This window comes from Mchenga conophoros, linkage group LG15 (genome assembly GCF_057382185.1).
Source record: "Mchenga conophoros isolate Kocher_MC1m ecotype Shallow Benthic linkage group LG15, M_conophoros_male_GT1.1, whole genome shotgun sequence".
In the NCBI taxonomy this organism is placed as follows: Eukaryota; Metazoa; Chordata; class Actinopteri; order Cichliformes; family Cichlidae; genus Mchenga; species Mchenga conophoros.
Genome location: NC_140540.1, coordinates 27,174,363 through 27,191,216, shown reverse-complemented (window position 1 = coordinate 27,191,216; position 16,854 = coordinate 27,174,363). Strand labels below are relative to the sequence as shown.

General features: G+C 42.8%; 1 protein-coding gene and 1 pseudogene across 2 annotated transcripts in view; both read left to right on the top strand.

Annotated features, from left to right (window-relative positions):
- Nucleotides 1-2,640: 2,640 nt before the first annotated feature.
- The window catches only part of LOC146558527 (kinesin-like protein KIF26A), a 73,435-nt gene continuing 59,221 nt past the window's right edge, over nt 2,641-16,854 (top strand). Inside the window, exons 1-2 of one of the 2 annotated variants that reach the window (XM_085246307.1) lie at nt 2,641-2,835; nt 4,062-4,325. In XM_085246307.1, coding sequence (XP_085102433.1) covers nt 2,776-2,835; nt 4,062-4,325 — 324 coding nt within the window. In that variant the 5' untranslated portion in view covers nt 2,641-2,775. The remainder of the gene's footprint in view (nt 2,836-4,061; nt 4,326-16,854) is intronic. The other variant, XM_085246308.1, reaches the window with a different exon arrangement.
- LOC146558528 (uncharacterized) lies at nt 9,063-12,389 on the top strand (annotated as a pseudogene).

The window sequence follows — 16,854 nt, the reverse complement described above, 5'->3', positions numbered from 1 at the left end:
CTAAGGAAATAATGTGGATTACAGTTGCTCCAAGAAGAAATGGTAAAAATAGTAACAGTAACAGACTAAACTCCAAACAATACATTATGTTACAGATTTGAATAGTAATTAGTCATTGTCAATTGTTGATTTGTCCTGTTCTCATTGTATGACGAATTATGATGGCTGTTTGGTAGCCGTTTGCATACAATGCATACTCTCTCTCTCTTCAAATCAAATCAAATCAAATCACTTTTATTGTCACATCACATGTGCAGGCACACTGGCACAGCACATGCGAGTGAAATTCTTGTGTGCGAGCCCCACAAGCAACAGAGATGTGCAAACACAACAACACAAACGAGCAAAATACAAGAATGGCCAACCTGAAACTAATAAATATATGTACAATATATAATAGTGTATGCATTTCTGGATGTGTATACTAAATATTTTCCTACGTGTGTGTGTGTGTGTGTGTGTGTGTGTGTATACACATTTTTACAAATTAAATAGTAAAAAAAAAATAATATATATATATATATTATAATAATAATAATAAAATATATAAAATATACAGAGTTGAATATGTGCAAAACAAGTGGCATTTATATACAGTGTGGAGTGCATAATGTTGAAGTTCCAGTAGTGAAGCTGAGGTGTCTATGACGTGTTCAGCAGTCTGATGGCCTGATGGAAAAAGCTGTCTCTCAGTCTGCTGGTACGGGACCGGATGCTGCAGAACCTCCTTCCTGATGGAAGTAGTCTGAACAGTTTATGGCTGGGGTGACTGGAGTCCTTGATGATCCTCCCCGCTTTCCTCAGGCAGCGCTTCCTGTAGATGTCTTGGAGGGAGGGAAGCTCACCTCCAATTATCCTTTCAGAGCACCGCACTACTCGCTGGAGAGCTTTGCAGTTGTAGGCGGTGCTGTTGCCATACCAGGTGGTGATGCATCCAGTGAGGATGCTCTCAATGGCACAGTGATAGAAGGTCCTGAGGATGTGGGGGCTCATGCCGAATCTTTTCAGTCTCCTGAGAAAGAAGAGGCGCTGCTGCGCCTTCTTCACTGTTTTGTTTGTGTGTACTGACCACGTAAGATCCTCAGCCAGATGTACACCAAGGAACCGGAAGCTGCTCACTCTCTCCACAGCAGCGCCGTTGATGGTGATGGGGGTGTGTACTTCTCTGCACCTCCGGAAGTCCACTATCAACTCCTTTGTCTTTGCGACGTTGAGGGTGAGATGGTTGTCTTGACACCAGTGGGTCAGGGCGCTGACCTCCTCCCTGTAAGCCGTCTCATCACCGTTGGTGATAAGACCCACCACTGTAGTGTCGTCCGCAAACTTCACAATGATGTTGGAGCTGTTAGTGGCCGTGCAGTCGTAGGTGTAGAGTGAGTACAGGAGAGGGCTCAGTACACACCCCTGTGGAGCACCAGTGTTCAGTGTGATGGGGGATGAGGTGATGCTGCCCAATCTGACCACCTGGCGTCTGTCAGACAGGAAGCTAAGGATCCAGCTGCAGAGGGAGCTGCTCAGTCCTAGATCCTGCAGTTTCCTGTCCAGCTTCGAGGGAACGATGGTATTGAATGCTGAGCTGTAATCTACAAACAGCATCCTCATATACGTGTCTCTCTTCATAAGTGTGTGTTTCTCTGGCGAAATTCAGTATGGTTCCGACAACAGTTTTATGTTAATGCACAATCCTTAATATGTTTTGTGTGTGTGTCTGTGTGTGTGTGTGTGTGTGGGGGGGGGGCGCCAGAGGGAGTGTTCACCCGGGGCGCCAAACAGGCTAGGATCGCCACTGCTTACAATAGAAAATAGACATAAAAAATATTTATTCTGTGACCCCAGTTCCACTTAGTCTTGTTTTTCAACAGTAATCTGCTGAAATTAGCCGGGCTGCTTTCATCTTTAGCTGAGGAGAGAATTTAATTCATTTCACTAATCTAAGCAATTAAAAAGAGCCACTGAGGTTCAGCTTCAGACTACAGAATGAACACTTTAATAAACGCTACAGCTTAAATAAAAGCCCCCCCCCCCCCCCCCCCCCCCCCGAGGTTAAACCTGGAACCTGGAACACTTAGCAGATGCTCTGAGGCCTCGCTTGGGTCTGACTCAGGTCATATTCCAGTACAAATACTGATTACCTGAAGATTATGGAGGCAAAGGTCAAAATAATAATGATGATTCTAGTTTCCACAGCAGGAAGTTCTGACTCTGCCTCCACCTGCAGGCCTGCGTCCGTGCTGTGAGGAGGCACAGTGGTTCTCCTTCTCAGTGAGTCAAACCTGAGCACCAGCACCCTTCAAAGGAGGCTCACCGCCACTTACATTCACCCCCACCAGCTTTCAGTCAGTGACAGCTTCACAGCAGCTACACCAACCTGTCTGTCGTCTCCAGCTCCTCCCACCCCCACCACCCAGGAACAAGAACCTGAAGGCATTCCCACCTGCAGAGTCGAGACAGAGGTGTTAATCCTGGACCTGGTGTAAAGACCTCAGGACCGGCTCCTCGCTCACTGACCTCCACCCCACTTTAAACTCCTGTGGGTGGTGTTAGAGCACCATCAGCATTATGTAGCTGAAGTGTGCTGATGAGCCGTTATGTAAGCCCGTGTCAGAGCCTGTCCTGTCCCACTGTGTGAAGGTTCACGCTTCAGCAACATCATTCTCCACCCACAGCCCGTGCACACCCAGCGTCCCTTTATTCTGCAGTGGAAGCACAGATTTCCTCGGACGCTGAAGGAAAATCAAGCCAGAGAGTTCATAACTGAGCACTGGTTAAGCAGAGATGTACTCACAGTACTGGAACATGGCTCGGGGACGCGGGCCGGACTACAGGAGATATACGGTGAGTATCACACAATGCAAACCACTCTGATCCTGCTACACGTGAGACAGATGAGCACAAACATCTGTCCTAGGTCTACGCTGAGCTCACTGTTGAATGTGCTTGGCATCATTTCTAAAGCTTGATTCAGACTAACTTCAGTCCGAACTGATCCTCAAGTCTTTTCGGTACATGTCGGTGTGGAGTTGCTTTTCTCCCACGGTGCACATCAGGTTACTGCGTAGGGTTAAAATGGCGTTCTGGTTATGGCGACGTATATTTCACACGGCAGCACGATGGCACGGTGGTTAGCACTGTTGCCGCACAGCAAGAAGGTCCTGAGTTCAATTCCACCATCAGGCCGGGGTCTTTCTGTGTGGAGTTTGCATGTTCTCCCCGTGTTTGCGTGGGTTCCCTCCGGGTACTCCGGCTTCCTCCCACCGTCCAAAGACATGCAGCTTGTGGGGATATGTTAATTGGATAATCCAAATTGTCACTAGGTGTGAATGTGCGAGTGAATGTGAGGGCGAATGGTTGTCTGTCCCTGTGTGTTGGCCCTGCGACAGACTGGCGACCTGTCCAGGGTGTACCCTGCCTCTCGCCCTATGACAGCTGGGATAGGCTCCAGCACCCCCCGTGACCCTGAAAAGGATAAGCGGAAGTGACTGGATGGTATAGTTCACGTATAAATGTGTCAAACTTGCTTTGCTGTACTTTCATGCAGCTTTCATGTCTCGCTCTGATTGGCTTGATGAAAACAACCTGATTGCCCTGTTTTTGTTTTAATTAATTATCAAAATAAATATTTTGATAAACAACAGAATAAATATGTGCTGCTGTAGCCGACTCCTGACCAATCACAACAATCCATTTTACTCTGACCAAAACCCGACTCGTTTCAACAGAGGATGCCACATGACTCGAGCACGCCGAGGGTTTGGTTCCATCTGTTCTTCAGGTATCCACACTCCTGGGTTCTCAGTGGAACGCTGTTCACGCACAGCTTACCTGGTCAGTTTGGATTAAAGACATTTTCTATTGAAATTAGAAAACCCGAGACCAACAGACAAGACAAAAGTTAGAGCTGAAAGTAGAGACGGTTTCTACTGGTATGAGTGATCAACAGTCTATTGCTCCCTTTCTTTCACATGTGCTCAGTATTTATGCCCTTATACTTCTGTGTCTCTGAATGCATGCCCTGTTCTACACACTCCACATTAAATGTATATATGCACACCTGTATGCAGGTGGTGGAGGGGGACACGCCTCTTCCTTTGGGCTCCACCTGTTGCAGGAAACGCCTTCATTCTGCAGGAGAGGACGAAGAGGAGGAGTTGAGGAGGAGCTGCGCATCTCGGCCCAATCCCGAAGGCTCGCTGTCGGCTGGCGAGCTGAGCCGCTATGGCGAGCCTGAGGAGGAGGAGCTACAGAGACTGTGCCAGCGCTGCCACATCATGGCGTCCCAGCTGAACCGACAGGCTGCTGCTCTGGCCGACACCGCAGCGCTGAAGGTCAGAAACACATATGCACACACGTGTCTCGGAAACACGAAACCCGGCACCAGTGCAAGGACATCACTGATGTAGTTTCTGAATGTCTCTTTAGGCCTGTGGCGAGGGCGAATAACAGCGCCTGCCGAGCCACAGCCGCCTTTGAGGCGTGACCACAGGCTCCCATGAATAAACGTTAAGCTCTGTGGCACTCACAGATACGTCATATACATCCTGTATGTTCCACACGCTACAGTTTGTGGTTTTATTGATGTTTAGAAAAACGTTCCCATTAAAAGGAGGCTGGCTCCAGGCTCCAAGATTCACAGGGACTCTAACCCGTGTGTGACCACTGCACTCACCTGTTCTGTAGTTGTTTTCAGTTTGTTGTCAGAATTTGAGTGTATGTCGATGCAGGCAGGCCTGCGGTCTCTGATAACGCCGTCCACTCAGACTTCTCATCGTTTCCTTTGCTCATGTAGTTTGATGGAGTTCATGTTTCTGTATTTGCTATGAACTTTGATTGGGAGATTTGGAGGTCCACTTCCTGTCCTGGTGAATGTTTGACACTGAACTCCTTTGTCAGGCTTTTTTTTATATCAATGCATGAACATCAGAGTGGCTCACGTCTCCGTTGGGCCAAGCAAGCTTTGCTCTTCGCTCTCGCTCGCTCTGCAGAGCGGGTAGCTGTGATTATTCTGATGATCTCTCTGGTCACCGAGTCGCTGCTCGCTCTGCTGAACACAATAACATCACAAAGTCTGAATTACTTGTGTTCCTTCACTCGCCTCTTTAATCTCTTTTTTCCCCTCCATCTCGTTGTTATGTGTATTTTAAGTATATATTAGATCCAGAGAAAATAATTTTATCCTGGTATGCAGGAAGTATTTAGATCATGTATGGAAGGAAAAATTGTAAATTATTACTTGTAAATACTGAAATCCTTAAAATGAGCACTGACCGCCAGTTTGTGTTAGCTGAATTAGAACAGCCTTGTTCACTGACAGTCCGACGGATTAAAGTGTTTCCGGTCCGAGCATCTCCAGCGCTGGACAAGCCTCTCGTCTCTTTGTCTCTTTCATTGAACAGAAACGCATCTGCGGTCGTTCTAGCTCCAAGTTTAAAGGAAGTACAATGTAACTGCAGCCGTGGGACTCATGGTGTCCCGATCACTAAATAGACGAAGAATCCTTCTCAGTGTGGACATGAGGATCAGCAGCAGACTTATGGCTGACCTTGTGCTGCGGATGGATCGCCTCAGACATACTCTCTGCTGGACTTCGGTGCATCGTTTGTGTCTTCTTCCTGCCCATCAGGGACCCTCAATGTGAACAATTTAACCCTTAACCTCTATATTCCTGTTAATGTCTTCCTGTTAGCCTATCCAGAGCTCATTAGTTAGCAGTACGTCATCATCTGCCCTGATTTCACCAGCCCGCCAAACATCTCTGATATTTAGAATAAACTGATCATTGTGTGAGAGCTAAAAGGATCTGACTGGTTTGTCTGTTTGGACCCGGAAACGTCTCCTGGTGTCAGACTGATTTAGCTCGTGCATGGTGATGGGTATTTTATTTGGAGCAAGCAAAAACAATTTCATCAGTTTCTTCTCTGATTTCACGTAAATCTGCGCTAGAACTAAATTTCTACAAGTTTTCACATTTGCTTTAATCCTGAATCCTGTTTGATTATGGTATGCGCTACTGCTAAAGGTCTCGCTCCAGTAAAAGCCCTGAGGATGTGCTGTGTCAGCAGCAGCTTTATAAGCCTGACCTCAAGAGCCTGACAGGAAGTGCTGAGCGTCACTTCTGCCTGTGCATTCAGGCCCAATATTATCCTGATCATCACCACAGCACATATCTCACTTCATGATGGTGATGGGGATTTTGCAGGTTTTGAGGAGAATAAACTCTGAGCTCGGGTCTTCAGACTTTAAAAACCCAATTTAATCATTTGAAATGGGTCATGTGAGCAGGATAGTAATTTAATGAAGTTCTTCCATCATTAAATATATAAACCCAGTTTACTTAATTGATTCTCCGCATAGTGTTCTGTTTTTGATGCTCAGAGCGTACAAGCTGATAATAATTTCTATGATTCAGGTTATAGGTTTGATTAATTAACAGCTGGTTTCATAGGCAAACACACTGTGGACTCCTGTATGCACACACCGGGGGGCACTGCTGCACATCATTTTCAGAGCATGAAAGAATGGCTTAAAGAGAAACATCTAGGCTGTTTGTGTGTTGCACATAAAAGCAGCCGGCAGCTCTGATGTGGAGTCTGAGCGTCTTCTCAAAGTTTGATCCTCAGCCTGAGGAGCTCCAAATAAGCATCAGAGTCAGTGAAAGCTCCACCCTGCTGTCTGACTGCAGGGACACAGACACTGAAACATAATGCTCTGAAATGCGGACTACAAGAGCATTTCTTTCAGAGTCTGAGACCCCGAGGAGGCCTGCTGAGATAAATGACTGTGTGATGGAGGGCAGATGAAGCTCCACCTCCTGAGAGGGAAGCCCCAGATCTGTTAGAGACAACAAATGGAGTCCACGCTGAGCTGCTAATGCAGGCCGGCACGGACTGAGACTGATGGGGTGGTTGTAGCTCAGGTGGTAGAGCGGGTCATCTACTGATCGGAAGGTTGGTGGTTCGACCCCTGGCTTCCCCAGTCTGCATGCCAAATGTCCTTGGCATGTTATCCTTGACTAACCCCAAATTGGTCTCCGATGCATCCATCGGAGTATGAATTTGTGTGTGAATGTTACTTAGAAGCTTGTGTGAATGGGTGAATGTACAAGTTGTGTACAGCGCTTTGAGTGCTCAGAAAGAGTAGAGTAGTGCTATATAAGAACCAGCCCATTTACCATGATGATGCTCTCTGCAGGACCCGCTCATCGACTCCATCCTTCACCCCACCAGCTGTAACAGGAACATCTTCACCCTCACAGAAAACATGCAACATATGTGACCTTCAATCAAACATCTAAGGTTCTTCTTTGAGGCTGTGAACGAACAGACAGATTTCACAGCTTCAGAGCAGCTGAGGTTTCTCCTTTTCTACTTTTGGAAAAGACTGGAGATGCACAAATTTACATTCTTATCCATTCATACACAGTCACATCGTAGCCCTGCGAACATCCTGTCAGAGGTTTAGTTGAGGTTAGCAGGGAAGGAACATCTCCTACATCCAAAAGATAATTCTTTGTTTTTAAATTAATCAGGTCCCAATCAGCCCAAATAGCAAAGAGAAATTAAAAATGCATGCCATTAAAGAGATCAGGTCTTACGAGTTAAAGGCTTTACTCAACTTTATTTCCTGTGGTGAGAAGAGCAGAGCGGGAGAGAATAAAACTCTGCTTCTATAGTGACGTGTTTCTATTTTCCCGTTTCCCGTTTCTGTGGTCCTATGTTTCTATTTTCACGTTTCTATGGTCACGTGTTTCTGTGTTCCCGTATTCACGTTTCTTTGGTCACATGTTTATATTTTTACATGTTTCTGTGTTCATGTGGCTCTATTTCAACGTTTCTATGGTCACGTGTGCCTATTTTCACATATTTCTGTGTTCACTTGTTTCTATGGTCACGCGTTTCCATTTTAATGTGTTTCTATGGTCACATGTTTCTGTCACAGCTGCGGTGGCAGTCGTGTAGGGTTGAAGGGGAAAGGACCCAATCGCAGGCACTAATGATGCAAAGAGTGGGCTTTATTTACATGAGGTGATAATACAGACAGAGCAGAGATGGGACAGACGGAAACTAAGAACAAACCTAAACGGGGACAATCTAACCAACAAATCTGAAACCATAACTCACAGGAAAACATACTGGGAGGAACACAAGATGACCAGTAAGAAGCAGAATAAAACACAGGGTTTATATACACACAGGAGCAATCAGGGAATGGGAGACATTGGGAGACTGTGTTTACATTTCTATTTTCACATGTTTCTACACTCTTAGAAAGGATGTGTTAAAAAATGACACAAAAAATGTGTTGTTACACTATTAACACATTTTGTGTAAATTTTAACATAACATGTGTAAGAAAATGTGTAAACATTGAAAAAATGTGTAAAACGCTTAACACACTTGATGTGTTGCACAGTTTAACACATTTTGTGTGTTATTTTCAGAATCTAACAACAGGACCTAAAATTAGCAGCTCAGTAATTTGATACTAGCCCTGTGTTTAAATGGTAAATGGTAAATGGCCTGTATTTATATAGCGCTTTACTAGTCCCTAAGGACCCCAAAGCGCTTTACATATCCAGTCATCCACCCATTCACACACACATTCACACACTGGTGATGGCAAGCTACATTGTAGCCACAGCCGCCCTGGGGCGCACTGACAGAGGCGAGGCTGCCGGACACTGGCGCCACCGGGCCCTCTGACCATTTAGTGAAATAAATTGTAGATTAACAATGTATTATAACTATATTAACTGAATAAATAAAATGTTTAGTTATTGTTTGTTTTCCTTAATCCTTTCCTCATTACTTTCAACAAATAAAATATTTTATAATGTAATGTGGACCAAGGTATGGTGTACTAAAATTCTGAAAGAGGATTAATTTTTTATTTCTCAATATGTATGGCATACCAATTAATGGCCATGGCTATACTATAAGCATAAGTATCCACAAAGAACAGGCTTAATTTTGACCGTAACATGTGAATACAATTGAAGCAAAAGTAGAAAATGAAATGAGTAAGAACACACATGCTTAAAATTGAAACAAATTCTGCCCAGCAACATGACATACCGGCGGCGGCGGGAAGGGGGCGCTATCTTTCGCGCCAATGAGACAAAGGAGACAAAGATGGAGGTTACGTCGCCTAGTATGTTGTCAGACCTTACAGTAAGTATCATTTACCAGTTTATCTTAATGTACTGAAAATATGCCGGGTTTCTGGAAGAATGTGAATTTATATAAAATATAGGAGTTTAGAGTTTAAGTTAATTACTGCTTAACTATACCTAGCTAACCTTAATGTAACAGTCTTGCTAACATATCCTACTCTTAATTTTATTATTAGTTCTTGGATTTCGTGCCATACTCCATTAGAGTTAATGTGTTTTGGTAGTATTTTTATGTATTACTTTATTCATGTATTTATCTATTTACTTTATTTATGTATTAGAGTATTCAGAAATTGCTCTTAGAACCAGTGTGGTAGTTGGCTAGCGGCTCCGACAGGCATTATGTTGTCTATGAGCAACGCCAGAGTCAGCACCTAACCGTAGCAGTGTTGAGTAAAATGACAATATTGTCGTTAGCTCTGAATATAGCAAATGTAGTTATCACCGCGACCATTCGTTTACTAGCAGAGAATAGGAATAAAGACTGAGTAACTTTAACATGAAATATACCTCATATTGACAGAGATAATTATTTTTTCAAGCAGTTAAAGCAGTTTTTGCATCTAGTATGATTAACTAAAGTATGTGCACATTCTTTTTTAAGGCTTATTGCTGGAAACATGCTCTGATATAGTTTCTTTTTTATGCAGAACGTCTGAGGAAGTAATAGTCAGTGTTATTTAAAAAACCAAACAACAGCAACTTAACCATGCAAATTATCTTACTTATTTAGCCATGTGTTTCATTTTTTCAGCACACATATGACAACTTAGAATCTGTCAAAGTCCTTGTAACCACTTTTATAGATGAGAAAGAAATTTGTAAAAAAAAAAAAATTCTTATTGTCAGCAGTGCCACAGACATCAGACATCACTATTAGTCAGGATCAGATTTATTCACCAAGTAGCAACTAGAAGATAAAATCAATTTATTTATTATTCAGAATTTCTTTTAGTCATTGCGTTATAATCACGTAGTTAAGAAACCGCCTTCTTCTGCTGCAGCTTTTTGAGTAAACTCGTGCTTTTATGCTCTGTGGAAATTTGCTGTCATGACTTTGAAGATTATTGCAGAGAGGTAAAGTGTCTGGTGTTGCCTTTACACAGTCTACCATTACCACAGAAGAACAAAGTCAACCCCTGAAGTCACTCAGGAAAGCCCCACAGATTCTTAAGGAGTATGAAACCTGTCGGTGCCATCGAGGAGGCTCCTTGTGAAGACTTGCATTGGGGATTTGGTGGAGAGGTGTGGTTAGTAAGTATCGCACTTTACTGTACTTTGTTAAAATTTTGCAATGAATGTTTTCCTTTAAAAATGTTGAAGTGCACAGAAGTAAAAAAGTTTACCTTTGTTTTCCAGTTACCCTCTTAGTGCAGAGAAGCTAACTGTAGCAAAAAGCATCCTCACCACTTTTCCACCCTTAAGTGGCAGGACAGGGGGAAGGATTTGTAAGTAAATTTAGCATTTTAATAATGTAAATTCCACTACATACTGTAAATTGCACTTGTTCCCACTTACTGTGTATCGTTTAACCTTTATCTAATTATTTATTAGAGCTTTTTTTCTCAGTTAAAATTGCTCAGCTGTTACCCATATACCTCTGTCCTTTCTTCCTCAGGAGCATTATTATGATCCAGTCTCTCATTGTGGATTCCTAGAGACTAAACTGCGCAACCTTAGACGGAATCTCGACCAGGGGCAGAGACATTATAAGAAGCGAAAAGTGACAGATGACTGTGGTGAAGACAAGAAGCTCAGGCGAGAGGATGGGAATACCAGCAGCACAGATGAGTGGGTCACCCAAGTTATTGCGGCCCTCAGCTGAGAACCTTCCAATTATCATGTCAGGCATGGAGGAAACATACACCAGTCTCAGAGCCTGGAATATTCGGAGAGTACCCACGGTTTTTGGACATGCCAAGTCTGGTAAGTTGCTTGGTTCTCTGGTAATGGTTTATGTACTCCTTCTCCACTCAGTTGTGTTTTGCATACAAAGTATGTAACAGGAGTCGATACATTTGGAGGTATGTTTATGAGCTCCTAGTGAATATTTTGAAAGTTTTATAACTTCAGAGTTTGATCATTACTCCCTGCGCACTGATTACAATGAGCATCACTTTTCACATGGTCCAAAATCTTAGTCGTACCACCAAATGACTATCTAATAGTAGGGACATCAAATGACAATGCAGAAAGTGCTGCTTGTGGAAGTGAAAACCCTACAAAAAAATCACCTAAATCTGTATGAAACTCTGCTTTCAGCAGCACTATTTTCAACAAAAAAGCTCTACAGGACAAACCGCAGATAGACAACATAAGAAATTGTCTGCTAGAAAGTTGAACATCAGCTAAAAAGTCCTAATTTTTTCTCAGGGTCTGATGGGACCCAAATCATAGCTAAAATTAAGGAATAATGGACTTGTATTCAAATACCACTCCAAGTAAATTGTTGTTTAACTGTGTAGGTAAGCTAGATGTGGAATGGGTAACAGAAATGTGATACTGTAAAGTTTGATCTTAGCCATACAGCTACCAAATGGACAGAATGTACTTTTGATTTAATGTATTTAATGCTTCATTTTAAACTTAAACACTTCTTTTATTTCCGTAGGCTGGACTTGGAGTTTGGCAATTTTACAGGAGGAAAGGTGGATCTCTTTTTGCGAAAATGGGAAGCCAGTATCATTCCGAAGCTCAAATCAATAGCTGCCCTGGAAACAAGAACCCCCCCCCGCCATGTGTTAACACACCTACTCCCACCAGTTGGTGCCAGTCGTTGCAGCCTTTTTTGCACTGGTATGTATTCAGTAAAGTTCTCACGGTATTTACCTGAGGAAAGCATTTGTCTACACCTCACTGAATACTATCTTTATCTTCCCCCATCTCCAAGCCTGGAACAAGTATTGCATCGCTTTGCAGTGATCCTGAAGCATCATCCACAACACACCAACCCCAGCTGATATGCATCGGTGATCTAAAGAGGGCAACCAGGCAGTACATCATTGTTGCTAAGAATGACAGAGTAACCATTTCTCTGAATGATGGCCTGACGTGTGCTGTGGATAAGCTTTTCAAACTGTACTGGGTATGTAACTTGTCCTATCCAGCACCACTTGGCTCCGTCTTCACCTTCTTTGATTTTGTCTATGACCTGCCGCTGTCCACCCAAAGGAAAACCAAAGTACTGGAGCTGATTGCACAGATTAAAGGATGCAAGTAAAATGTTCACCTGTCCAAAATGTAGAGAGTCTCTGTTCACAGAGGTGAGAAACCTCATTTGGCATCTTTGTCAAATACACTGCTTATCAGGACTGACCATTTTTATGCCTATGCAGTGGAAAGGTCAGACAATATGAACTGATTGGCTGAAATTTTTGATTTTTGTATTTAAACCCAAGGTACAAAATTGTATAACCTGGATGCTATATTCGCCAAAATGTATGTTTTTCTGTTTGCATGCAACTGCACATTTGTTAAATGTTGACAATTTGTTGAAGATGACAATTGTTACCTTTAAAAATTTTAATTCATGTATTGTCTGGATTATATCAGAACATTATATATATACACTCAACAAAAATATAAACGCAACACCTTTGTTACTGCTCCCATTCCCCATGGGATGGACGTAGAGACCTAAAATTCATTCCAGATACACAATATAACCATCCCTCCCAAACAGTGGTCACAAATCAGTCCAAATGTGTGGTAGTGGGCACATCTGCTATATTGAGATAATCCATCCCACCTCACAGGTGTGCCACATCAGGATGCTGATCTGACATCATGAGTAGTGCACAGGTGTACCTCAGACTGCCCACAACAAAAGGCCACCCTGGAATGTGCAGTTTTTTGCGCCATTGGAGGTCTGGGGACCCAGAACCGGTCAGTATCTGGTGTGACCACCATTTGCCTCATGCAGTGCAACACATCGTCGCATGGAGTCTATCAGATTGTCAATTGTGGCCTGTGGAATGTTGGTCCACTCCACTTCAATGGCTGTGCGAGGTTGTTGGATATTCGTGGGAACTGGTACACGCTGTCGTATACGCCGGTCAGGCACATCCCGAACATGCTCAATGGGTGACATGTCCGGTGAGTATGCTGGCCATGCAAGAACTGGGACATTCTCAGCTGCCATCTGCCCTGAACAATGTGAACCATGATTCATCCGTGAAGCGCACACCTCTCCAACGTGCCAGACGCCATCGAATGTGAGCATTTGCCCACACAAGTCTGTTACGGCGACGAGCTGGAGTCAGGTCAAGACCCCGATGAGGACGACGGGCATGCAGTTGAGCGTCCCTGAGACGGTTTCTGACAGTTTGTGCAGAAATTGTTTGGTTGTGCAAACCAATTGTTCCAGCAGCTGTCTGGGTGGCTGGTCTCAGACGATCTTGGAGGTGAACCTGCTGGATGTGGAAGTCCTGGGCTGGTGTGGTTACACGAGGTCTGCGGTTGTGAGGCCGGTTGGATGTGCTGCCATATTCTCTGAAACGCCTGTGGAGACGGCTTATGGTTGAGAAATGAACATTCAATGCACGGGCGACAGATCTGGTTGACATTCCTGCTGTCAGCATGCCAATTGCACGCTCCCTCATTGCTTGTGGCATCTGTGGCATTTTGCTGTAAGACAAAACTGCACATTCCAGGGTGGCCTTTTGTTGTGGGCAGTCTGAGGTACACCTGTGCACTACTCATGATGTCAGATCAGCATCCTGATGTGGCACACCTGTGAGGTGGGATGGATTATCTCAATATAGCAGATGTGCCCACTACCACACATTTGGACTGATTTGTGACCACTGTTTGGGAGGGATGGTTATATTGTGTATCTGGAATGAATTTTAGGTCTCTACGTCCATCCCATGGGGAATGGGAGCAGTAACAAAGGTGTTGCGTTTATATTTTTGTTGAGTGTATATTGGAAAAATTGAAAAAAGGGCAATCATATATATGATTGCCCTTTTTTCAATTTTTTTTGACATTTTAATGATCTAGAGAGATAGAAAGCTAGTCAGATATGAATTTTGTTTGATTTTGTAAAGTAAAAATTGTGATATAGCTTTGGCTAAAATTGAATTTAAAACATTTTAATTGAAAAGATTCTGACAGTTGTTGTTCATTCAGTTTGTAATGATTTATAATATGCCAAATAAAAAATGGAATTCAATAAGTGTATAATATATACCCATCTTTTTTCTCCTTTTTTAAAAAAAATTGAAATGTACACATTTTAACACATCTTTGTGTCAAAATAACACATCTTTGTGTTTACATTTTTTAACACAGAAGATGTGTTAAAGGAGCAGACACATTAATTGTGTTAAAACTGACACATCATGTGTTGTCCCTAATCTGATGCAGCACATGTGTTAAAATTTAACACATGATGTGTCAATTTTAACACATCCCTTCTAAGAGTGTATGTTTACATGTTTCTAGCTCCTGAAACTTCTCTGGCTTCAGTTTCAGGATCGTTTCAGCTCATCCTTAAATCCTGAAAACATTCTGTGTGAACACTGATCCACGGCGCCCTCTGTGTGGCCACGCCCCCATATTATTTCACTCACTGTCCGTTTTCATTTCTCTTGGTGATGAACTCAGTCATGTGTCGCAGTCTCTGATTAATTTGCCAGCTACTCTTAATTAACAGATCAATGTGTGTGTGTCTCTGTGTGTGTTTTTTCAAACAAATTCAGACAAATTCATGTTTGTTGATAAGCATTTGAATTTCATTAACTTGCAACAAAATAAAAATGTAACAAATAAAAATGAAATTCTAATGAATCAGACAAGTGCAAAATCTGACTGTAATAAAGACAAACTGTTTTTAGCACTGCTGATTAGTGGTGGGCAGATCAATCCAAATATCAGTTGTATACCAATACCAAGTCAGCATAAGTATCGGATTGATACTAGCCTGGTGAGATCGATTCTTTACTTTAAGTTCCGCTCTTGTTTGCAATGTTGTGCTTTCGGCAAAGACGAAACAGCCAGGTCGCCAGACTCACCGCTGCTGTGTCAGCACAGAGCAGGCACACTTTGCTCCCCCTCCCCCCTCTTGTGCTTAGATATTGCGTTGTTACGTGACTTTGGTGATAAAGTGGCTTAAATATTATTTATATTTATTTATTTATTTATTTAATAATTTTTTTTGCCTGTCCCGTTTGGTTCTTTTGCCATCAGAATTATTGTCTAAAGGCAAAGAAAGATGCCCAACGGATTTACTTTACCAAATGGACCATCCCAGCCTTGCCGTAATGGTCTATTTGATTCACCTTTTGGTGTTTATTTTATTTTCACTTGCTAAATACAGGACAGACTTGACTGGGGAACAGAAAGGTGAGAAAGAAAGACGGAAAGAATAACAGCGGAGAAGAGGGACGGTGATAAAGGGCAAAAAACAAAAAACAACAAAATAAGCAGACAAAAAATACATATATCAATCACCTGGATCACCTGTTGAGAAAGAAAAAAGGAACACAAGCAGAAGAAAAAGAGAGCAATATAATAAACAACATCACGATTATCTATGGGAATATAACGGTAAGTACTAAATAGTAAACATTATTGTGCAGCACGTAAGATCGACAGCGCACAGTGTGCTTTGAGGTAGGAGCCAAAAAGGGTGTAGTTTGTATGTGTGAGCACCCGTGTGTACACCTGTGAGCATGAGCACGCTTGTATTTAAAAGGTTCCTTCATGTAATGATCTGGGTGTCGGGAGCCACAGCCCCGTCCACCAGGGCATGAAGCAGGTATGGAGGAGAGCAGGGGCCCGTTCTTCGTACCTCGCTAAGTAGGTTAGCTGGATTTGATTGTTGACGATTTCGCGTGCTCTTGGATCGTTCGGTTCCCCAAAGCTCCTCCGGGACTTGCTGTCATAGCAACAGAGCCGTAAGCGTAAACCTACTCGGGAGCAGGTTTACTTTATGTAAACAGGATTAGATCGCGGCCACGCAGGTATGTCCGCTTCATTTATACGAAAGCAACAGCGATATTCCACCACTGTTTCACCATAAATAAATAACATCAATGTAACTAAAGACAATGCAGCACCTGATCCATTTATTGATTTCACACAGATACATACAGGTCATTTCCTAAAAAAGGGAAATGTACTATTAACATTCTATTACATGTATGTGATTATTACAGATGTAATTCATATTTCAGAGTAGCAATTGCAAATTACTTCGTGTAATCAAGATGAGAGACCACGGCTATAAAAGCGAAGGCGGATTTGGGAAGTCTGTCGCAGCCATGTCCTGTCCGTATACGCGAGCCACCCATTGCGGAAGGTGCAAGATTGATAAGGAGAGTTTTCAGAATTCAGCGTATATTGTGGGACAGACAGGATCCTTTAGCTCAGCGCGACAGTGTGCTCATAGAGAGATATCGATTTTCCCGTGAGGATATTATTTACTTAACCAACTTGTTGACGAGGGGGGTGCAGGACCACCACCTGTCTTTTTTTTGCTCTGCCCTTTTCTTGGTTGCTGTTATAAACAAACAAACAGATTATTTCAGGGTCTCTTTCCAAGAGACGAAAAGCAATATAAGTGATAAATATTACCATGCTGTAGAATATTCTTATATTTCACTTTTACTTGTTCCCATGTTCTAGTGGGTCCTGTTGTGGCTCTAATGTGAAAGGGGATATAATATAACATATTATAATAT